Here is a 25823-nt window from a genome sequence, read left to right as displayed (position 1 = left end):
TCCAGTTTTCCCAGATCCCCTCCCACATCTGTCATTATCTTTTTCTGTCACCTTAGCCTTTCTCAGTGGTGGGTAGTAGTATCTCAAAGGGGTGTTAATTGACATTTCTCTGATCAATCTATATTTGAATGAATATTCTTCATGTAATTTCTGTTTTCCTTTTCCCAGACTTTCTTGCCAAATTCCCATTTCCTTTCCCCATTTTTCTTCTAACCCGCTTTTATGATCCTTTTTGAACACTTCTAAGAGAATCTTGTGAAGTGGTGACCAACTCAAATCACCCTTTGGGGCTTCATCTGGTGATGATTTTTCTTTGGATCCTCAAGGTTTGAGGTCTGTTCTTCTCTTTCTTCACAAAAGCTATGTTAGTTCTTTTTGCTCATTTTGTAAAAACATTGAGGTTCACTCTTAAAGGAAATGGGTGATAACCTCTTTACTTTGCCCTGGGGCTGGTGCCACTGACTGACTTCCTGTGCTAGGTAGCTGTGGCCAGGTCTCATGTGTTTCTGGTGTTCAGAGGCTCCCTATTTGCCTTTTGGATTTGCTTGGGGTGCCTCACAGCTAATCTGCTGATCCACTGGCTTGTAAACAGGACAGAGTAGTCTGAGAGCCTCCCAGGAGATTTGTCACCTCCCAGCTCTGTGACTGTGCTCAGTAGCTTCCCCCGCTGCCTGATTGAAACAGACCTTTGCTCAAGTTCTTCCACAGTATCTTCTTCTGGAAATTTGTTACACTCCAAATATTTGTTGGTTCTGTCACTCCAAACTATCACAAATCTCAAGTTATTTACACTGCAAAAGTATATCCTGAATCTTAAATTTTGATATTGAGATTTTAACATGTATAAGTTTCAGTAAACATCAAGAATAGTCACATGTCCCTACGAATTTGTGCTTAAGGTATGCTCATGTAAAACGATAACATGGTCTTTTCTGAATTTTTGTTTCATTTGCTGATGTTTCCTTTTCCAACTTTGTAATACTTTGTAGAGGGCAAGAACTCTGGACAAGTATACTGAAACAAGGTGTTAAGTCAGTGGAATTAATGATATAATGGTTCTCTAGCTCACATATATACTTAGTACTTAGTATAGTGATGTAACGGTTCTCTAAATTCACACATAATTAGTATGCTGTAATGATGTAATTACAATAAGGTATATAAGGGCTAAAAAGGACTGGAAGGTAGACATTCTACCTTTAACCAGCCTCCTGGTGGCTCTCATGCCTCCTGCATTAAGATCAAGACTGGGCCAGAATAAAGAATCTAGACTCTGTTCTTGACCATTCTCATGGTGTCTATTCTGCTGAGACTAAGTCCATCAGAAGGACCTCCAGAGTTCCAGCCCTCTATAATACTTAAAATAAAACTTTCAAAATAAATCTGTAAACTTTAATTAGGAAAATAGCTTCTTTTTTCCCCAACTGTCCCCTAGATCCTTTGTTTGACAGGATTGTACTGGACTGCTAAGATCCCTTTCAAGTCCAAGTCTATATTCATTTGTTTAACTGAAGTCATCTGAGTTAATTAGGTATCTAGCACTTCAGAAAGGGACTCAAATGAATAGTTAGGTTAAGGAACAAAGGAATAAACAAAATCCAGATACAAACTGGCCTCATGTCTTTCATGAAGCTTTTCTTCATTTCTCTTTATCTCCTGCATTTGTTTCCTCCCACCCCAAAAATTATCTTGAATTTACTTATGTTGAATCCTTATGACTTCCTTGAGGTGGCGGGTTTAAAGTTACTTTGATTTTGTATTTTCAGTGTCTTGCATATTTAACAGAAGTAGAATTTTCTTAGCTCTTTGTTTGAATTGCTTGTGTGCATTGGACCACAACGTGTCTCTCATTGTACTAGAGCCATTTATTTATTTTTAAAATATTTTGCTTTTCCCCAATTATATGTTGAAAGAATTTTAACTTTTTTGGTGTGTCGAGTTCCAGATGTGATTTCTCCCTCCTGTCTTTCCTTCCCTGCTTTGTGAAATGGTAGGCAGTTTTACTGGACCCATTTAACCCAGACACATCTGTTTCATCTCTCATCCTGACTCATAGGTGAAAAACCTTATGAATGCTCCATCTGCTCTGCCAGATTCAGCCAGAGTGGTACCTTGAAATTACATATACTACAGAAACATAGTGAAAACGCCCCCAAATATCAGTGTCCTCACTGTGCTACGCTCATTACAAGAAAAGTCGACCTACGTGAGTAGTTGATGGTTTCAGTCACCCCGTACATTGATTTTCCTTCTCACATGTGTTGATTTGTCCCAGATGCTAAAAGTAATATTTTCACAATGTGATCTGGTGCCCCCTTGTGGCTACAGTGACAAGTACATGTCCATCACACAGTGATCTCATGTTTGTAGAGCTGAGTGTCAAAGCTGTGTCACATAGAGTTGCTTTGCTGGGTTTCTGTAAAAGCCTTGAAGGTAGGCAGGGCCTTGTTCTCTCCACCTTGTACAGATGAGGATACTGAGGCTAAGAGCCCTTGATTGACATGCACAAGGCTGGGAACTGAGAAAGAGAAGACCACATTGCAGGTTTCACCTTGGAACCAGTGGACGCCATAATAGCATTGATGAGGTTCAGTGCAGGGTGCAGAGTTATGGGAACCCCCTCTGGTCGGCGCAGGTCCCTCATAAAAGAATTTGTGACACTGAAAAGTTAGACCAGCAAAAAGAACTTTTCTGCACTGAGAAGTCGGCCTTTGTGAGGAAGACTGCCTTCGTGGCAAGGTCTTGACAGAGAGAAATCTCTTAGCAGAGAAATCCTGACAGAGAGGTAAAGAGGGGTGTAGTCCTCTTAGGTAAATGAAGGCTGGCACTGAGAAGAGAATACCTCCTCAGCGGGCAGAGGGTCCTAGCAAACTGCTTGGGCCTCTGCAAAAAGTGAGCTAGAAACTGCCCTTTAAAAGGAGTCCTGAGACTTCAAGAAGCCAAAGTTCCCAGGCTTAGATGCTTATCACTTCCCAGCCCAGATCTCCTGTTGGAATTAAGGGATGCTTTTTGACTAGGATTTCTAATTGAATCAAAGGCTCTGGCATCCCTGAAAGATAACTTCTCTGGGAAGATATGCCTTCCTCAGGAGGGGCTGAGATTCCACAAGGGATCAAAGTTCAAAAGGGAATACAGTTTCAGAGTAACAGTCTTAAAGGGAACACAGTATAAATAAAGGGAACAGTTTCAGAGTGATAATTTTAAAGGGAACACAGCTTCAGTAAAGAGAATAGTTTCCCTCCCATGTCATCCCTCCCACAAGCAGTTATCACCCAAATTCATTTTGGGGGAAAAGGATGAAGATCTTAACTTCATGTAGCTACTTCAAGCTAACAAAGGTCTTAGAGATACTGAGGGGTTCAAGGCAGGAGGGGAGGTGTGCAATCTGAAGACAGCAGCAGAACATCTAATTTGTGTGTCTTGTGTCCCAATCAGTTCCACTCTGTAGACTGGAGGGCAGTTGGAAATTTGCAGCTTGAAGCCTAGAAGAAACAGATCTCAGGAGCAGATTAATAGTGGGGTGTCATCCAGGGTTGAGATGGTGCTACTTGGAAATGGGGCCTTTTGCAAAAAATGCATCAGGTCCCTTCTGTGGGTTGCCTTAAGAATGCTGATAGCCCACTGCCCATAGAGATCCTTAGCTGAAAGTAGTTATTGAGCTAATTACTGGCAGGGGCACAGAGTGCCAATCAAGAAAATTAAGAGTAAAAATCGCTAGCTCACAGGAGTATTTTGAAAAAGCTTGGCTGTTTATCTTTCTTGCCAAGAGCATTAGGCAGGTTTAGCAAATGCCTTGAGGCTTTCAGGAGTGTTAGCAAAAAAAAAAAAAAAAAAAACAACAAAAAAGCCCTAAAGTAGTTTGGAATCACCTTTCTTTCTAGACAGTCCCGTGAGCATACAAAATATGAAAAGCATATTTGGAGTCAGTAAAAGTGATCACTCTCATTCCCTTCCCCAATTCCAAAGCTCCGGTTAGGGCAGAGGTTCCAGAAGGCAATGGTTTAGCCTCCAGGTTGCCAGTAAGAATAACCTGCTTTTGTATCCCCATTTTTCAGGAAAGCTAATTTCTCCAAGTTGGATGGAGTCTGGGAAACAGGGTGGTAAGATTAAGAGTGTGACACATCCAGTAAGATCAGGTAGGAGATCCTGATATTTATTAGGTCTCCCACCAAGCCACTAATGTCCTTTGGCTTCTAAAATGCTCTAGACCCAGTGGGGGAGATAAAACCTCTAATGGCTGTCCCAAAGTTAGTTTCAAGGTTCCTTCAATTAAAAAGGGCTGTGACAGTCACTGCTCTAAGGCAGAATGACCAAATCAGGAAAACCAAATCCAGTTTTAAAATGTCCTGGACAAGCATGCTTTCTGAAAGGGCTGACAGCTGCGGGCTCCTTTAAGAGATAGACAAAGAGTCTGGGATGGGCATGGGCCTGGACTGCCGGTAAACTTCTCAAAGTGTCTTAACAGTGTGAAGTTGGTGGGTGAAAATTTTTTCTGGAGGTTTGAGAAAAGATTGAGTCCCCAATCTCACGACTAAATAGTACCTCAATAAGGGAACAGCATGGGAGCATTTAAATGACAGGTTACCAATCCAGCAAGGCAGAGGAGAGGTCTCAGACAGGTTTGGGTTCTTCTGTAATCCCCACTCGATGGGGGAAGGGGGAGGAGAGTTGCAGAGGGAGAGTGAAGGAGAAAGAAATGCAATGTTCTTGCTCACTTCTAGGAATAGTGAGGGTTCTGCTGTTGATGCCATGTTGGAACTGGAGGGAGGCCAAGCCCCGAATTCCTGCTGGAGGACAGGGCTTCCAGGAGAAGGCTCGACCCCTGTAGGCAATCTCTCCAGTGCTCTTCCTGCTCAAACTCAGGAAAGCACAGACCTCTGTAGTTCCTGGGGGGTAGCAGCCAAGAGTAGAGACATGCCTTAAAATCTCACTTTAATTCCATAACCTTGCTCTTCAGCTAAAGCCTGAGTCCTGTCATTAAAGCCTCCAATAGCTGTATGTAATAGAGGAGTGGGAGAAACTTGAGGGCTCAAAACTGGCTTCTCCAGGTTCCTCCATGCATCTCCCCAGAACAGATCAAAGAGGGTGTTGGTCTTGGACCCTGAAAAAGTCGGGTGGGGTCCCCAGAGTAATGGCCAGGTTTCTCCTTGGTCTGGGGTGGGGGAAGATTCAGCTTTGAAAGCAGCACTTCCACTCAGAGTGTCTTGGAGTTTCTGCCTGAGGGAAGAGCTTAAAGTCAGAATCCTGGGAAAAGCTGGAAGTTCCAGGATTCAGCTCAGGTGACAGAACGAGGGATTTAGGAGTGCAGTGAGATGCACAGGAAGGCTCCTTTGTCTCTAGAGGGGCTGGTTGGAGAGAGTCTGATTCTCTTTCAGCAAATCTAACCAGCATCTTAAGCTTTGCAGTTTGGGGATTTTTCTCAAGCCGAATATGTCTCTGCTCAAGGATGGATTTTTTTTTTTGCCAAGAAAAAAGCCTTAGTGTCCCCGATTCTATAGCTCCTTGTCCTTCTCTAGACAGTCTCTGCAAATGGAGAGCGACACAATGCTACTTTTGTCAGAACACAGGAATTACAATGCTGCATCCTCCAAGAATTCTGCTCAATCTGGAGCTCTGACAAACATACCCGGGTGTTTGAGTGTCTTGGCAGTGGAATAGAAAAAAAAAAAAAAAAAAAAAAAAAAAAGTTTTTTTTTTTTTTTTACCTTGTCCAGATTTTGGGGTTTCCCATTGGTCCCAGAACCAAAATGATGAGGTTTGTGTATCCTCAATTCCCAGTGGTGATCAGGTTAGTGGCAATAAGAGAGTTGTTAAAATTCCCATTTGGTCGGCCCACAGGTTCAAAGTTCAAAGGTTCAAAATTCACTTATCCCCCAAAGTTTTTGGAAAAAATGAAAGTTTATTGTGAGATAGAAACCAGTCTGCTAAGAGACAGACTTCTATAGTGGCAAAGTCCTATTAGGGAAATGGAGTGTGGCACTAAGAGAATGCTTTCTCTGCAGGTAGGGTCCTAGCAGCTGAGAAAGCTATTTTGGGTCTCTGCAAGGAGTGACCCCAAAAACTATCCTTTAAAAGCCCTGAGGCTTCAAGAATCCAAAGTCCCCAGGCTTAGATGCTTATCAGTATCCAGTCCAGATCTCCTATTGGAATTAACAACACTTCAAGGGGTGCTTTTTGACCAGGATTTTCCTGGCATCCACAAAAAATAACTTATCTGGGGGTATATGCCTTCCCATCAGGGGCTGAAACTCCAAAAGGGATCAGAGATCAAAAGGGAATAAAGGTTTTCTTTATTATATATATATATATAATAAAAATATTATTTCCCTTCTTAAAGGAAACACAGCTTCAGTAAAGGAAACAATTTCCCTCCCACTTGAGCATGGTCCTTCTCATCGACTTTTGAGATTTTTGAATTAATATTTAAAGTCCAGTAATCAGCCTGAAGGAATTGAAAACATTAATTTGAATCATTAAATCTTTGGTATGATTCAATTTGTGGAAATTTGAGTTCCTAAGGTTCAGAATTGGGTACTTTTGTAATTAACGCTGAAAATAATTAACTAATGATAGTTAAAAGTTTTTAAATTGTCTACATCTCTCTTAAGAGATTCAAGACTCTGTTCAGTACTATTTCACAAGTATCTCTTCAATGTCTTGCCCGAATCAATGTAATGACAATTCTCCCTGCATCTAATAGTTTAATGGTTCTCCCAAAAAGGAAATTTTTAGCTCATTGCTAGATGAAGTAGAAATTAAAATGAAGTAGCATGGATTTACGTAACAATCTCTAGAAAAATTCATTTCAGGGGGCAGAGCCAAGATGGCGGAGAAGATACATGCGGTTCTGTGAGCTCCCTTCTTCCCTCACTACCAATTAGTTAAATCAGCCTCAAAAGTAGCGCTGGACTGATTAGAAACCACAAGGACTGGAAGCACGACTTACCAGCTGAAGAGAATCTGGAGTTTCAACAGAAAAGGTTAGTTCCCAGGGGAGGAAAAAAAAAAAAAGAGGCCAGCACAGATGGTTGGGTGGTGGCACATTGCGCCGATCGCGCTGGGGAGGGCTCTGGGATCAGAGAAGCCACTGAGATAGAAGAATCTGGCACAGGCTGTTAGCTCTTCTCTGCTTATAATACAGCAGCTCAGAAGAGAAATCAAGCCACTTTAAAATATAAGTCAGATACTAGATCCACCCCAATCCTGAGGTGACTCAACAGATCTCGGCACTGTGGGTGTGGCCGACTTCAGCTCTCCAGGCTTTCACCTGGGGGTAGTTAAGAGATTGAAAAGGAGCTGACACGGCCCAAGGAAACACATACTGCCTTGCTCAGCTGGAGGCTGTGGAACTCAGCCCCGGGCAGTCCCAGAGAAGCTGAACCTTTGAAACAGGGACCGTGGTTTCAGGGCAGACACTTCCAGTTTGAGCACAGGGGCTTTTCACGTCATCTGCTGCTGACATCCACGCCCCATGGGACGCATAGGCCGGGCTTTGTGTCGCCTTTACTGTTCAGTCTTAAACCTCAGGGAAGCCGCTAGGACACACAGCGCCCTCACAGCGCAGTCCTGCTAATCACCTCTGAGTCACTTCCAGGGAGGGGGTGGGGAACTCTCTCCCAGAGCTCTCTCTTAGCTCAGGCGCAGGAGCCGCTGCATCCATCCGGTCTGGGAGGAAACTGGTAAAGAAATAAATAAATAATTTCCTACCCCAGGAACAGACCCCAAAAGATTTTTTAAATATGAGTAAAAAGCAAAGAAAAAACGATCGATTCCTTCTACACAGAGAAAGAGCGGGTATCCAACCCCAAGGAAGTTAACAGCAGAGAGTCAGCAGATAACAACCTAAAGGGGAACGATCCCTGCCCCCCATCACATAACTCTCTCCTTGAAGAGACTATTAAAAAATTAAGAGAGTTTGAAGAAAAATGGGGAAAGGAAAGAGAAGCTATGATAGAGAATAACAACGTTCTGAAATTGGAGTTGGAAAAAATAAAGAATTCACAGGAGATGCAGGGAAACAAAATTTGTGAATTAGAAAAGGTTAAAAAAATACAGGAAAGTAGGATTTCTGAATTGGAAAAGATAAAAAAGTCTCAAGAAAATAGAATTTCTGAATTGGAAAAAGAAAATCAATAGAGCAAAATAATTCATTTAAAAACAAAATTGGGCATTTACAAAAAGAACTAAAAACTGTGAATGAAGAAAATAACTCCTTAAAACTCAGGATGGAACAAATAGAAATGAATGATTCATTGAAAACCCAAGAATCAGTCAAACAAAACAAAAACAAAAAAAAAATGAAAAGCTGGGGAATAATGTCAAATACTTGCTGGGAAAATCTATAGACCTGGAAAATAGATCTAGGAGAGATAATCTGCGGATCATTGGACTTCCCGAAAACTATGACCAAAAAAAGAGCCTAGATTCTATTTTACAGGAAATTATCAAGGAGAACTGTCCAGAGATAATAGAAACAGAAGGGAAAGTAGATGTTGAAAGAATTCATCGAACTCCTTCTGAAATAGACCCTTAAAAAAGAACAGCACGGAATATTGTGGCTAAGCTGCAGAATTACCACACAAAGGAGAAAATCCTGCAAGCAGCTAGAAAAACACAATTTAAATACCAAGGTGCCACAATAAGGGTCACCCAAGATCTGGCTGCCTCCACATTAAAAGATAGAAGGGCCTGGAACCTGATATTCCAAAAGGCAAAAGATCAAGGATTGCAAACAAGAATGAACTACCCAGCTAAGTTTAGCATCTTTTTCCATGGAAGAAGATGGTCATTCAATGAAATAGAGGAATTCCATATGTTTCTAAGAAAAAAACCAGACTTAAACAAAAAATTTGATCTACATCCACAAGACTGAAGAGAAACAGAAAAAGGTACACAGAACCCTTGAGAACTGTAACTCTGTTGTGGGTATATAAAAAGTACGCATGGATAATTTGATTTTACTGATATAAAAGAAAAAAGGGGGGTGTAGTAAAGGGAAGGAGGCAGTATCAGAAAAAGGGGAGGGAGTGATAAAAAGAGGGAAACTACATCCCAGGAAGAGGCATAGAAAATACACCATATCTGAGGGAATTTAGAGAGGGGGAGAAACATTGTGTGAATCTTACTCTCATCAGAAGAGGCTCAAAGAGTAAATAATTGACATATCTGTTTTTCAGAGAATTTTCTCTCACCTCATTAAAAGGGGGAGAGGAAAAAGGAAAAGGAGAATAAGGGAAGGGACGTGGAGGGAGGGGGGAGGGATATTAAAAAAAAGGGAGGGCTGCGCGTCACAAGGGGGGTCTATAAATTAAATATCGGGGAAGGGGCTCAGGGGGGTCAAGGGAAAAAGCATAATCTGGGGATAATATGATGGCAGGAAATACAGAATTAGTAATTTTAACTGTAAATGTGAATGGGATGAATGCTCCCATCAAACGGAGACGGACAGCAGACTGGATCAAAATTCAGAACCCTACAATATGTTGTTTACAGGAAACACACTTAAAGCAGGGAGATACATAGAGAGTAAAGGTAAAAGGTTGGAGCAGAATCTATTATGCTTCAGGTAAAGCCAAAAAAGCAGGGGTAGCTATCCTTATCTCAGATCAAGCAAAAGCAGAAGTTGATCTAGTTAAAAGAGATAAGGAAGGAAACTATATCCTGCTGAAAGGTAGCATAAATAATGAAGCCATATCAATACTAAACATATATGCACCAAGTGGTATAGCATCTAACTTTCTAAAGGAAAAGTTAAGAGAATTGCAAGAAGAAATAGACAGTAAAACTATAATAGTGGGAGATCTCAACCTTGCACTCTCAGATTCAGACAAATCAAACCACAAAACAAATAAGAAAGAAATTAAAAAAGTAAATAGAACATTAGAAAAACTAGGTATGATAGACCTTTGGAGAAAACTGAATGGCAATAGAAAGGAGTATACTTTCTTCTCAGCAGTTCATGGATCCTATACAAAAATTGACCATATATTAGAACATAAAGATCTCAAAATTAAATGTAGGAAGGCAGAAATAATAAATGCCTTCTTCTCAGATCACAATGCAATAAAAGCTACATTCAGTAAAAAGTTAGGGGTAAATAGACCAAAAAGTAATTGGAAACTGAATAATCTCATCTTAAAGAATGACTGGGTGAAAGAGCAAATTATAGAAACAATTAATAATTTCACCTAAGATAATGACAATGATGAGACATCATACCAAAATCTGTGGGATGCAGCTAAAGCGGTAATAAGGGGAAATTTTATATCTTTAGAGGCTTATTTGAAGAAAATAGAGAAAGAGAAGATTAATGAATTGGGCTTACAACTTAAAAGGCTAGAAAAAGACCAAAGTAAAAACCCCCAACCAAAAATTAAACTTGAAATACAAAAATTAAAAGGAGAAATCAATAATATTGAAAGTAAAAAAAACTATTGAATTAATAAATAAAACCAAGAGTTGGTTTTATGAAAAAGCCAATAAAATAGATAAACCTTTGGTAAATTTGATCAAAAAAAAGAAAGAGGAAAATCAAATTGTTAGTCTTACAAATGAAAAGGGGGATCTTTCCACCAATGAAGAGGAAATTAGAGAAATAATAAGGAGTTACTTTGCCCAACTTTATGCCAATAAATTTGATAACTTAAGTGAAATGGATGACTTTCTCCAAAAATATAGGTTTCCTAGATTAACAGAGGAGGAGATAAATTGCTTAAATAGTCCCATTTCAGAAAAAGAAATAGAACAAGCTATTAATCAACTCCCCAGGAAAAAATCCCCAGGGCCAGATGGATTTACATGTGAATTCTACCAAACATTTAAAGAACAATTAGCCCCAATGTTATATAAATTATTTTTAAAAATAGGGATTGAAGGAGTCCTACCAAACTCCTTTTATGACACAGACATGGTACTGATACCTAAACCAGGTCGATCAAAAACTGAGAAAGAATATTATAGACCAATCTCCTTAAGGAATATTGATGCTAAAATCTTAAATAAGATATTAGCAAGAAGACTTCAGAAAATCATCCCCAGGATAATACACTATGATCAAGTAGGATTCATACCAGGAATGCAGGGCTGGTTTAATATTAGGAAAACTATTAGTATAATTGACCATATTAATAATCAAATTAATAAGAACCATATGATCATCTCAATAGATGCAGAAAAAGCATTTGACAAAATCCAACATCCATTCCTACTAAAAACTCTTGAGAGTATAGGAATAAATGGACTATTCCTTAAAATAGTCAGGAGCATATATTTAAGACCGTCAGTAAGCATAATATGCAATAGAAATAAACTGCAACCTTTCCCAGTAAGATCAGGAGTGAAACAAGGTTGCCCACTATCACCATTACTATTCAATATAGTACTAGAAACGCTAGCCTCGGCAATAAGAGCCGAGAAAGAGATTCAAGGAATTAGAGTAGGAAATGAGGAAATCAAACTATCACTCTTTGCAGATGACATGATGGTATACTTAGAGAACCCCAAAGACTCTGCTAAAAAGCTATTAGAAATAATTCAGAATTTCAGCAAAGTGGCAGGATACAAAATAAATCCACATAAATTCTCAGCATTCTTATATATCACCAACAAAATGCAACAGCAAGAGATACAAAGAGAAATTCCATTCCAAACAAATGTTGAGAGTATAAAATATTTGGGAATCCATCTACCAAGGAAAAGTCAGGAATTATATGAGAAAAATTACAAAACACTTGCCACAAAAATAAAATCAGATTTAAATAAGTGGAAAGACATTCAGTGCTCTTGGATAGGCCGAGCGAATATAATAAAGATGACAATACTCCCCAAACTAATCTATTTATTTAGTGCTATACCAATCAGACTCCCAAGAAACTATTTCAATGACCTAGAAAAAATAACAACAAAATTCATATGGAAGAATAAAAGTCGAGAATTGCAAGGGAACTAATGAAAAAAAAGTCAGAGGAAGGTGGTCTAAGTGTATCTGATCTAAAGCTGTATTATATAGCAGCAGTCACCAAAACCATTTGGTATTGGCTACGAAATAAACCGGTAGATCAGTGGAACAGATTAGATACAAAGGACAAAAAAGGGTACGTCTATAGCAATCTAATCTTTGACAAACCCAAAGATACCAACATTAGGGACAAAAATTCATTATTCGGAAAAAACTGTTGGGAAAACTGGAAATTAGTATGGCAGAAATTAGATATGGATCCACACTTAACACCATATACCAAGATAAGATCAAAATGGGTCCATGATTTAGGCATAAAGAGTGAGATAATAAATAGATTAGAGGAACAGAGGATAGTCTACCTCTCAGACCTGTGGAAGAGGAAGGAATTTATGACCAGAGGAGAACTAGAGATCATTATTGATCACAAAATAGAAGATTTTGATTACATCAAACTAAAAAGTTTCTGTACAAACAATACTAATGCAAACAAGATTAGAAGGGAAGTAACAAATTGGGAAAATATTTTTAAAAGTTAAGGTTCTGACAAAGGTCTCATTTCCAAAATATATAGAGAACTGACTCTAATATGTAAGAAATCAAACCGTTCTCCAATTGATAAATGGTCAAGGAATATGAACAGACAATTCTCAGATGATGAAATTGAAATTATATTCACTCACATGAAAGAGTGTTCCAAATCACTACTGATCAGAGAAATGCAAATTAAGACCACTCTGAGATACCACTACACACCTGTCAGATTGGCTAAGATGACAGGAACAAATAATGATGAATGTTGGAGGGGATGTGGGGAAACTGGGACACTGATACATTGTTGGTGGAGTTGTGAAAGAATCCAGCCATTCTGGAGAGCAATTTGGAACTATGCCCAAAAAGTTATCAAACTGTGCCTACCCTTTGACCCAGCCATACTACTACTGGACTTATATCCCAAAGAAATACTGAGGAGGGGAAAGGGACCTGTATGTGCCAAAATGTTTGTGGCAGCTCTTTTCATAGTGTCTAGAAACTGGAAGTTGAATGGATGTCCATCAGTTGGAGAATGGTTGGGTAAATTGTGGTATATGAAGGTTATGGAATATTATTGCTCTGTAAGAAATGACCAGCAGGAGGAATACAGAGAGGCCTGGAGAGACTTAAATCAACTGATGCTGAGTGAAATGAGCAGAACCAGAAGATCACTGTACACTTCAACAACAATACTGTATGAGGATGTATTCTGATGGAAGTGGAAATCTTCAACATAAAGAAGATCCAACTCACTTCCAGTTGATCAATGATGGACAGAAATAACTGCACCCAGAGAAGGAACACTGGGAAGTGAATGTAAATTGTTAGCACTACTGTCTATCTACCCAGGTTACTTATACTTTCAAAATCTAATACTTAATATGCAACAAGAAAATGGTATTTACACACATATATTGTATCTGGGCTATATTGTAACACATGTAAAATGTATGGGATTACCTGTCATGGGGGAGGGAGTGAAGGGAGGGAGGATAATTTGGAAAAATGAATACAAGGGATAATATTATTAAAAAATTACTCATGCATATATACTTGGGAAAAATTCTAAATAAATTAAAAAAAAAAAAAAGAAAAATTCATTTCAGGGGCAGCTAGATGGCCCAGTGGAGAGAATCCCAACCCCAGATTCAGGAGGATCTGAGGTCAAATCTTACCTCAGAAATTTAATACATTCTAGTTGTGTGTATTTGAGCAAGTCACTGAACACCAATGGCCTCACCAAAACCAACAAACCAAAAATCTATTCTATAATTTTTTGTTTATTGGTTATTCTGAATCATGGTAACTCATCTTTATTTCTAAAATCTATCTTTGTTTAGATTTTCAAATGTTAGCTTCCAGTTTTTGTTTTCCATGTCTCATATATTATAGATAAAAGGCCTTTAACACGTGCAGATTTTTTCAATGCTACAGTTATAATTTATTCAGTCCTGAAAAATTAAATTCATTTGCTATTTTAACTTAATTTGATATTTCTTATTTTTATTCTTATTCTTGTTTATTTTTGTTTATTATTTATGTTAATAATATTTATTATTATTTTATTATTACTAATACAAAATTACTTGTTAATGTTTTTCCAAGTAGTTAATGTTTTGTGGTATATAAATTGATCACTTCCTTAACTCCAAAGGTAGAGAAGTATGTGCATAAATATGTGTGTATAATAATATGTTGTGTCTAAGCAGGGACACATATATTATGAACATTCTAACACAGAGTGCATGATACTGTGTAATAATTTCCCAGGGGAACTTTAAAGAGAACATGAATGTATAAAAGCAGGTTACTGAGAAAGCCCTGAGGATGTTTTCTCATATTGTCTTAGGAAAACGAGATTGTGTATAACACATTCCATTAATAGTTTATATGTGGCTTGTCTGACAAGTTAGTGCAGTTTTTTCTTAGCCTAAAATGGCACTTAGACTTTTGAAAAGTCTTTAAGTTTTACATTTTGAAAACGTAAAAGTTATCCTTTCCATCTCACAAAGGTTAAGGGAACTGTGTCCCCATAATCTGGAAAAGCTGAGTAAAATTTTTAAGACTCCTTTTGTCTCAGAGAAGAAGTATGCATTGTTTCCCCTTTTTCTTTTATGGGATATTTCCAGCATTATAAAATTGTAAAATTTTGTCACATTTGGGTTAAGTATTTATTCTTGGACCTTGTGTAATATCTGGCTTCCTATTTCCCAAGTAAGTTGGTGTGTTTGCCTTAGCCAATTGGCTTGCAAATTGTGGTATTCTTAACAGAAGCTATTTGCATAAGCAAGAGTCAGCATCAGTGGGATGTATCAAAGCTATGCAATTATCAGCTTTTTCTTTGATTTCTCACAGAGAGTATAGCCTAATTGTCATGCCCAAAAGCCTGATTCAGTTTGTTTGGGACAAGAAGACCTACCCAAATTGACTACTCAGAAATCACTCATAGAAAGAAGAATTTTTTATTAGAATCTCGAGAAGCGGACCCCATCCTGGTCTGTGAGCCATATTCACAGCAGGATAGGGCCAGAGCCTTGAAAATGCTTACAGCTTTTATACATTCCAGACAAAGAACCTCCAAAATCCTGCCTTCTATATGTTGTGATTGGTCACATAAGTCTACTGTTCCCCTAGTTGGTAGTAGACAAAGTGATATACAACTTCTTTGGCCATGTTGGACAATGTTATTTAGGCCTTATCTAAAATCAGGTGATTCTGGAGAAGCCAAAACTGAGGCCTAATAGGCTTGGTCTACTTTAGTAAACAGTCTCTGATCAACATGTGCTGTAAGTTCTTCCCCCTTTTCCCACACAAGTTGAGCTGAAATCACAATAAACTTGCTTAATCGGGTCTTGATAAACATATCAATGAGAAAAGACACCTGAAGTGGTGTTTGGTTGTAGTATTCTTGTATTCTTAGTGCTTGAATCCTGAGAATGGGAATTATCCATTTCCAAAAGTGTTCTTAAATTTTGAAATGGAAAAAAGCAACCTGGTTTCTCTAGAAGGTGGAGAGTGATGAGAAGTAAATTGGGGCTCTAAGCCGAGATACACCAGCTCTTCTTCTCCTGGGTCTGATTAACCTCTGTCTTTCCCCAAAGTAACCAAGGGTAGGTTTGGTAGCGAATGAATTCTCTACTCAATGCTGTATCAAAACAAAATCTTTATTGATAGTAAAGGGATAGACAGACATTTGGCCTCCAGGAAGGCCAAACTGCCTGGCAAGGGGATGCCAGTTGGCGGGCACAAGGCTGGTGTAGACCGAAGGCAAGGATTCCATTTTTAGACCTTCCTTTTATACATAACTAGTGTCATCAAAACTACATTTACACAGAGATGTTATCCAAGAGGTTCCAGAGATATTTGTAAGACAGGAATTTCTCTTAATCATTTGTATCTCAAATTATCTCCTTTTACCCCTCCTCAGAAAAGAATTTCCTGTTGTTTTTATCTTGAACTACCTCTTTTTTCGACCTTATCATAGAGTATATGAAAAACTTTGTCTTTAAAACCATCCTCTGGTTCTACAGTCAGTGAACATCAATATCTTATCCTAATAGTAAATTGCATTCTCTAGGGATGAGTGTTACTGAAGTGAGATTTTGCTCAGAGAAGCAAAGAATGACCAATCTTATTGGGAGCTGATAGGTACAAGGTTGTTCTGTTAAATGCTTTTAGGTGTCCATTTGCGAAACCTGCATTCCTATAGTGCTACAGAGATGAAATGCCGTTACTGCACCGCTGTATTCCACGAACGCTACCCTCTCATCCAGCACGAGAAAACTCACAGAAATGAAAAACCGTTCAAATGTGATGTCTGCAGTTATGCCTGCAAACAGGTATTTTCTGTGTGAGTGTATGGAAGTTCTGGAAGACGTGGCAATAGTGTATTTTAACTGATAGAATGCTGCAGGTGTTCCTGGAATTTTTAGGCTCTTACTGAACCCCTCCTGTTCTTAAAGGACAATTTCAGAATGTTACCACTAGAATACTGAATGGACTCCCACCTCCGCCTGCTCCTCCCTCACCCCATGATGAACTTAGGGGAGGAGGGTACACACAGGGTGTAGACATGGATAGTTCACAGTATGCATCATCTGAAACAATATCCACATGGATGAGGTCATAGATCCATTTCCATATTCAGAATCATGAAAAATCTCCCACAACCTGGTGTTTTAAAACTTATCTCCTATTAAAAATACTTTTGCCACTGATAGGTTAAAAATAAGATCATAATATATTAGTCAGGACCCACCTTTATCCCATTTCCAAAAGATCAATTTCTTTTTCTAACCTCCTGATCTCTGTCAATGTTACTTGCATTCTAAGCCTCCTATAAAGTGGATGCTTTGGAGTCACCTTAGCTTCCTTCCTCTGCCTTAGTTCCCACATTCAGTTCACAGCTAAGTCCTATAGATTCTACCTTCACAATGTCTCGTGCATTCCTACCCTCATTTACAATTTTACTTAGATTGCCACTTTTTTTCTGCTAGCTTAGATTATTATAATACCTTTGCCTCCAGTTTCTTTGCCCCCTCTCCCCAGAATCCATCCTACTTTCCAAATCTCTGTGTCTGCTGCTGAAAAAAAAACTTACAGGCCTTTCCCATTATTAGCTAAATGAAGCTCAGATTTCTTAGCATGGATTTCACAATGTCCACTGCTCAAGGTGACTGGATACTGAGAGCAGTTAAGAAGTTGTTGTGATAATCCAAAAAAATTCATGAATACCTTTCCAACTTTTACCAGATGTATTAGGTAGAATTTGTTTTTTTGGATGTTTTTAAAATTTTTTATAGTAGCCTTTGAGAATTAGTTATGCCATTTCTGAAGAATTTATTTACAATCCCAGAGGTCTTGTGATTTTAAAATAGAATAAATTAAACAAACTCAGAATTATCATATAATTTATTAAGTTGCATGTTCACTTTAGCAAAAACAAATCATGTAAGTGTAAATATTATAATTAACATCCAAAATCATAATTGTTTTTTGGCAGGAAAAACATTAATATGAGGTTCAGTTACAGGACAGTGCATAGAAACTTAGGAAATCAGCAAGTAATGAAACTAGCAGATATACTATATAACTTGTGTGGTTAGTTGTTCAAGGGCAAGGAGAAAATAGATACATCCAGATAAATCCCTTTTTCATTTTACAATATCTTGTTTGCAAGTCCTTAGGCTTTTTAGGGGAGATTTTTCTGAGATCTTTCAAAATTGGAATCAACCAAATATTTATTGAGGATATGCTATCTACTACTGACCACTCTTTAAGTTCTTTAAGAGAGAACAATTCATTTAAAATATAATGCATAGAATGACTGCTGTTTTAGGATTTTTGCTTTCTTGGCTTTTTCCTTTTTAGGCACAGCACATGACAATACATAAGTGTATACACACAGGAGAGAAACCATTTACCTGCCTTTCCTGCAACAAAAGTTTCAGGCAGAAACAACTTCTCAAAGTTCATTTCAAGAAACACCATGATGAAATGTGTGTACCTCCTGTTCATGAATGCCCTAAATGTCGCAGTTTTTTCACAATTGGTAAGTTAATTTACAAAGTTAATTCTAGAAAGATTCTGTTGTGACAGATGAGAAATCTCATTAGATATTATTAGAATATTAGAATTAAAATTCTTTAGAATATTAGAAATAAACTCTGTATTAGAAAAGTACAAAGCATATGTACTATGCCTTTATGACTGCAAGCTATTAAGAGAGGTCAATTCTCCAAGAGCCTCCACAGCTGTGAATCATAACACCTGAAGGAGTTGCAAGGCAGCCTTTGCTGATACAAGTGTTGCAGACTGGGAATGAGATAAATTGGAGACAGAGGGAAGAAGAGAGAGGTCAGAAAACTCAATGGCCTCTCAGTTAAGAGAGGTCAGAGAAGAGCAACTGCCTCTCAGTCTCTATGAATCATCCTCTCATAAGAGGAGATCCATTCTGGGTTGGATATCCAGCACCCACTGTCAGGCAGCTCCCGTTTAGTCCAACACCAAAGCACACAATTTAGACATTTTTAATACTCTAAAATGCAATTATAAAATCTTTTTTGCTCTTCTTTGTTGCTTTGAAGGTTTGGAATTTTTTGATTTTATTGATTTTTTTTTTGTTTTTTACAAGACACTTCTCAGTACTTTCTTCCTATAGCTTTCTCCCTTATAACAAAGAAAAATAGGCAATCAGAAACAACTGATGCAGCAATTGAGCCAGACAATACATGAAACATTTCGCACTCATAGTCTGCTGCCTGTTTACTTAAGGGAGGGAAATGTCCCATCAATGACCTTTTAGAATGAGTATTAGTAATTGTATTTAATCTAATTTTAATGTTTTTCAGTGTTGTTTTCATTTATATTATTTTTGTACTTGTATGCATTGTTTCCTGGATCTAACGTCTTCATTCTGCAGCAATTTATCTTATTCTTAATTTCATACAACACAATATTGCATTATATTCATCCACCATACCTTGTTCAACCATGTCACCAGTTAGGGGCAGCCACTGTGTTTTTTCAGTGGTTTTGCTACTTCCCAAGGGGATGCTGAGGGATGGATTATTATAGTATGTGAGTATGTGTGAAGGTCCGGGCTAGCTCCTCTGAAGGGCTCAGAATAAGTCCTTGTCAGGATAAGCCAAAGTCCTTGCCTGTGTATTTGTGTGTTTACACACATACATGTACATGAAATGTCAAACCCTGAACCATATCAAGTAACTTCTAGCAGAACTTGACCCAGGAAGCCAAGTCCTAAGCAGGAATGTGCTTGAAGACATTTCTTAACCACTTGGGAGTGCAAGCATTTATACCTCAGTATAAAGGTCCTGTTGTCTCTTCAATTATAATCCTTCTCTGGGAGGAGATCTCTTTTCTGTAAAATTTTTCCCTCTGTGAGCAGGTTTCTTGGGAAGCTTCTGGAGCCTCCAGCCAGACTCTCTCCTTCCAGACCACCGTTGAAACTCTATCTCCCAGTCAGACTCCTCTCCAGACCCAATGCTGCCCTCTTTTATCCTTGAAGAGAATGGGCTAGGGAGAACTCAACGGGGCCTGGGGAAATACTTCAACCAATGAACTTGCTCCTCTTAAAGGTGCAAACTCCTTTAAACATGTAAACTCCACCTCAGAAGTCCAAAGGTGTAAACTCCCTTCAAAGGCCTGAATCAAAGGTGTGAACTGTGAGCTAGGGAATTGTTTAGGCAACCTGAGTTCTCACCTTGTAATCCTAACAAGTATTTTTTTTTTTGGTCGATACCATCCAGTGGGAACACTGTGTCCAAAGGTATGAACATCTTAAACTTTAGATAAAAATAGACATTTGACATGAATCAGCCAAGTATATAGCACTCTAAAAGCTGATGTCACATATGTCAATTGCTGGAAAGCTTTTAGACTTCCCAAAATTATAACTTTTTATTTAACTATTTTACATATTTACTTTGAGATTGTACTGTTAATAAGTCTGACTTCATTGAGAACTACCACATGCTTTTTTCTCATTTTTCCTTAAAATAATTTTGGTTGGAAAACCCAGTGTTAGAAAGAAGTATAATCTCACGTCAAAACTAATATATCTGGTTGAGTGCAGGGCATTAGTACTTCCATTATTCATTACCTAATAGCTAAAATTGAATATACTTAGAATTTTCTTTGTAATTTTAACATGCGATTATAGAGCACTGGACCAAAAGTCCAGAGAAGTGGATTTAAATCATGGCCATCCTACTAAAAAACTGTGTAATCTTGAGCAAGTCATTCTTCACTGGGTCTCATTTTCTGTCCTGCAAATTCAGAGGCTTGGAGAAATTTATGTCTAAGAAGGTATCATGACCTAGTGGAGAGAATGGTAAGATTCAGAGAGTTTGAATTAAGTCTGAGCTGTGCCATTCATCATTCTTGTGACTTTGGGCAAAGAGCTGACCTTCTTTGGGCCTCAGCTTCACCAACTCTTAAAATGAGGGGACTGGCCTAAATGATCTATTACATCTCCTCTATCCTTATCTGTGACAGTAGGATGTCATCATGCTCTAACCTTCACTTTTCGAGATCAGAAATTAGTCAAATGGTATCTTTTGCTGGATAGAACAGACATATTCCAGAAAATCTGGCTGTGAAGTGATGCTTAATGTACTATTTACTTCTGTTGTAAAACAAGACCCATGTTCCCCATGAAAATGATTCCCCTTTACTGAAGTAGTTTGTCTGAAATATTCCCACTGGTATGTTGAATGTTTTCTTTTTGCTTTTTTGAGAATTCTCTTGCCACACTTAGAATAAATCTGCTCCGCCTTCTTAGTAACAGAATCTTATCTTGCTACACCATGCTGTTCTTTTATCAAATGATAGGAATTTTTTCTTATTCCTCCTACACATTCATAGTTCTTTAAGTTTGACTTTACTTTCTCCTTTTCCTAACAGGATTTATTCAACAAGTCTATGGTTGAGCATTTCAGCAAATGCTATTTTGTGTGAATTGAAAATTCTTAATAGGCAAAGTTTGTGGGTACCTATTCATTTTTACAGGATCTGCATAATTCTGTTAATTCTACAAAACAATGAAGCATTTAGCTGTACATAGATGAAAATATGTGTACTTATAAATCACATCATTTTTATTTGTACAAGTGGTCAAAGTAGATATGACCCAGTGTTTTCTCAGTATTAATACCTTAAAGCATAAATATTTTACTAAAATTTTAGAAAATAATGTCACTTTCCTTATGCTGACTCTGAAACTTTTTACCAACAGAATAATATGCGCAAACATTCTGAGCATTGTGAAGTGGTGAGAGGAAAGGCTGTTGTTCTATCAGCAAAAGGAAGAAAAAATAACAAGAACAAACAAAAAGGCCCAGAATAAGGTCCAAAGGAAGAAGGCAAACACTGTTTCAAGAGCCACAGGAAATTCATGAAATGAAGCATAGGAATGCAGATTCTCTGGTTTTATAGATTAAGGGTGGTTTTTGTATTTCCCCAGAAAAGTTGGACCATTTCTACTTGTTATAGTTTCTTTATATATTAAAAACATCATTGGAAATATAAATCGGAAAAATGCATTATTTTAAATTATATTTCCAGTCCCTGACTTTCCTAAATCATTTCATTGAATCTAATGGATATTTTTAATTGTCATAAAAGAGATTATGAAATAATAATGTTCTAGGCATAATCAATAAATTATTATGTTTAATTTAGATTCATAAAATTCAAACTCTGTGCATAAAAAATGCAGAAAAGAATTTTGAGTAAATATTTATTTGTTTATTCCTAAAGACTATAAAGTATTACAATTACAGATATACTTCTAATTTTTTATCTTTTATTTCAAAAATGAGCATATTACATATGCAATTTTTATCAAAAAATTCATGGATATTGATTATGAGTAATAAATGTATGTTTAGTTATAAAAACCAAGTATTTTTGATACAATAAGCAAATTTGGAAATGTAAGCATTTTTTGGTAATCTCTTGCAATTAAAAATTCTAATACAAATAAAATTTACCAAAACATTTAAAGTTTCAAGATTGATGTAATTAAAAATGGCCCTTCAATTTTTGTTGGTGTGGCTTAGACACATTTTTGTTAAGCTTAGAGTTAAAATCTAGTAACTCCTGATCTTGACTATTGATGTTTATTAAGATTGGAAATATTTTATAAATAGACAAAAGTTGCATCTCAGTTCATATTTTCCCATTTTCAGACAAACTGTGCATCTCCAAAATTTCTTCAGATAGAATAAAAGGCAAAAAAATTGGGACAATAGAGATAGGAACCTTATGACAGAATTACCCAATTTTGAATAGATATTTAAGGGTTTAATTGAAAATTAGTATCTTTTGGCATGATCTACAGTATGGGGGTAAATAAGAAAAAAACTTGAAGAGGGCAAAGAAAATATAAAAGTAAAATAAAGTTCCAAGGTGATTCATGTAAAAGATGAATTTTAATATTATTTGGATTTCAAACTGCCCATGATTTAAGAAATTAATGAAACTGAGACTCAGGTATGGTAAATGATTTGGCTAAATTTGCACAGTTAACAATTGTCATGGATTCTGACCTTAGCTTTTCATGCCTCCAAATCCAGAACACTAATACGTCAAATGCCTGTCTTCCCATTTTGACTACTTTTCACTGTTGTCAACGGAGAATGCTACTAATCGTGATAAATTCATGTTAGCCTGCACTACCAGAGCTAAGCATAAAATTGATGAAATTATTTTGAACAATGGAATTCAGAAGCTTCATTTCATAGTTGATGCTTTCTCTCATTTTATTCAGATTATTATCTAACACTTCTACTTTATTCCACTGGTGAGAAGAGAACATTGTGCTTTTTGGCATACTTGTCTTAAATAGCCTAACTATTGCTAGACCTCTTGGGAAGATTAAGTACAGTGTCACTTTTTTTAAAACCGAATTGGAAACAAATTTAAAACACTCTCATAGATATAAATTATTGACATTTTTAAAAGCCCCCTTTGATGTTTTAAAATTAAAGCTGTTATTCCTTCTAATGTTGGTAGCAGTAAAGTAGAGTATTCCCTTGGATGTTCATGGCCAATAAGAAAGTGTATCAAATAGTATGAATAACAGTTACTTGTATAAATATTTGGAACGATTTTTTAAATCCCCATTATAGGGTTTAAGTTTGCTGTGATTGGGAACAAAAATCTGTTACTTCATATGCTTCATACCACCTAAGATAATGCCTTGGATGTGAAAGGAACACAGTAAACACTGATTGATTTGAACAAACTAGAAGTAGTAGAGAAATGGATTGTAGCAGGTTTTTTAATGACACAATTTGTGTCCTGTTTCTAACAGAAATAAAACTGTTTAGAAAAGAATAACTTAGATAGTTATGAGATAAATGAAATAAAATATTTGTTTGCTAGAATACATTTTTGATTTGGAGTAAAAAGAGCCAATGAAATACTCAGTTGGTCTTCAAAATATATCTTTTTGTTGCCTAAAACAACCATATCAATACAGGGGAAAAAAACGGAAGTATCTTTATTATACCATCATTATGGATTAATGCTCTAAAATATTTGATTTTATGCTACAGATCAAGTTACATTTCAGCATAAATTTATACATTTGCAGTTTGTAAATTCTGATTTTAATGTTTCATTGCTAATGCTTATTTTTGTTTCTTTTTTCATGTAAAGTTATTGAGCAGATGCCAATTGAAGATATTTCTATTGTAAACATAGAGAATGCGACAAATGAAATGGTTCCTGTTGTATGTGGGATAACAACTGATGTTGAAGAACCACAAACAGAAATTACTTTGGAAATGATCCTCAACATGATGGAAAAGTGATGCGTTTAAAATTTTGCATTTCCTTTTAGTTCCTTATTTTTAATTATTTCGTTTCTTTTAGTGTCTTTAATTCTAAACACCGTATTAATGCATGTTTAAAAATTTTATTGTAAAGAACTTTTCAAATGTTTGTAGTGGTACTTAGATTTGCACATTTACTAGAGTAGAATAAGGTGTTTAGAAATCTATTGAAGTTATTTCTGTTATGTTCATATGAATTTTGTTAAAGGGCTTACAATTCTGAGTCAGAGCATCTTAACTTTAAAGGCATTAACCCAATCCAGGTTAGGACAAAACCCAGCAAGAAGAAACAATAAAATGAATTCCACTTAAAACAACTTCACTATTTGGGAGTTTACCTGCCAAGACAATCTCAAAGTATAGCATTTACAAAACCTCTTTCACATAAAAACAGATTCATACAAATGGTGAAATGTTAATACTCATGGGCAGACTAAGCCAATATGCATAAAATGACAATTCTATCAAATGTATGTATTTAGGACGATATCTTTCAAACCACCAAAAATAATCTTATGGAACTAGAAAAATAATGAAGTTCATGTGCAAGAACAAATGGCAAGCATATCAAGGGAAGCAATGAAAGAAAAAGCCAAGCGGTTCCAGATTTCAAACTGTATGAAAAAGCGGCCATCATCATCCCAATTCGGCATTGTGGTTCAGCTACTTTCAGGCCTTTCTCATGTTTACTGGGGTCTTCCTGGCAGAGGTGCTACAAGGCTTTGCCATTTCCTTCTCTAGATTCGGTTACTGATGAGGAAACGGAGGCAAACAGGGTTTAGTGATGTGACTAGGAAGGAACAAGTGATAAGCATCTAAGGTGAAGGTGAAGTCTTTCTGACTCCATGCCCAACACTCCATCCAAGGCACCACCTAGCTGCCCTAGGGCAGTCTATTACTGGCTAAGAAATAGAGTGGTCTGCTTGATCAGCAGGGGTAAATTAGGTACACGCTACACAGCAGTGACTGGCTGAATCGATCTAGTACGTGATAACCCAAAGATACAGGGTTTGGGGGGGGGGGGGAAGCGACTCAGCTTTTGAAAGAAATTGCCAAGAAAACTGGAGAGTCTGTGGCAGAAATGAGGTATAAGCCAGCCTTCCATACCGTATACCAAGGTGGATATCAACATGGACCAATGATTCAGACCAAAAAAGAGTGATATTGGGGACTTCCAGATGGTGGAGAGGACACAACATCTACTTAATCTCTGTCTTTGCTCTCAGAATTTATTTCATGACAAGCCTCGGAATTAGTGCTTGCTTGGAAAAAAATGCTCAAATAATTATCAACACAAGATATCTTCGAAATTCACCAGAAAAGGTCTGTTTTTGCTCAGGGGCAGGGACTACTGGATCAGTTGCAGGCTGAGGGTAAGCAGCGAGAGCTTGACAGGCAGCTCACACTGCACAGACTGGAGGAGGGAGGGGTATGATCTCTGCCATTTCTGGGGAAAGGCCTTTACCAAGTGTGGATATTCTGTCTTGGCAGCAAGCCAGGATCAGCAGAGAATCTGTAAACACAGGAGGTAAAGACTATAACCCCGAAAAGCTGGCATCTCTCAGGACCTGGCCACCCCCATCCAGAGTGTCTCAGTGCATTCTTACAGCCTCAGAGTCTCAGAGCACAGACACAGCGAAGCCATTGCTGTCCTGCTAGTGCCTCGCTGCTGTCCCCCGCAGTCTGTAGAGGAAGCCCAGTAACACCAACCCAAAGAAAGCAGACTACATTTGTTTTTCTTGTTAGTTTATTTTCTTTCACAAAATGAGCAAAAAATTAAAAAGGATTCTAACTATTGATAGCTTCTATATGGATAGAAAGCAGACTTTAAACTCTGAGGAGACTAAAAACAAACTGTCTCCAGATGAATCCCCAAAGGAAGATATGATCTGCTCCTCAACACATAAAACAGTCATAGAAGAGAACTAGAAGAAAAATGGGAAAAGGAAAGGGAAACTTGGCAAGAGAGTCTG

General features: G+C 37.4%; 1 protein-coding gene across 1 annotated transcript in view; it reads left to right on the top strand.

Moving 5' to 3' along the window:
* LOC141549090 (transcriptional repressor CTCFL-like) overlaps nucleotides 1-23829 on the top strand; it is a 30559-nt gene extending 6730 nt beyond the window's left edge. The window contains 5 exon segments of the mRNA XM_074278411.1: nucleotides 2057-2206; nucleotides 16169-16329; nucleotides 17861-18037; nucleotides 21240-21372; nucleotides 23675-23829. Coding sequence (XP_074134512.1) covers nucleotides 2057-2206; nucleotides 16169-16329; nucleotides 17861-18037; nucleotides 21240-21372; nucleotides 23675-23829 — 776 coding nt within the window.
* Nucleotides 23830-25823: the final 1994 nt, after the last annotated feature.

Source organism: Sminthopsis crassicaudata, chromosome X (assembly GCF_048593235.1).
Source record: "Sminthopsis crassicaudata isolate SCR6 chromosome X, ASM4859323v1, whole genome shotgun sequence".
NCBI lineage: Eukaryota > Metazoa > Chordata > Mammalia > Dasyuromorphia > Dasyuridae > Sminthopsis > Sminthopsis crassicaudata.
This window is presented reverse-complemented; position numbering and strand designations above follow the sequence as displayed.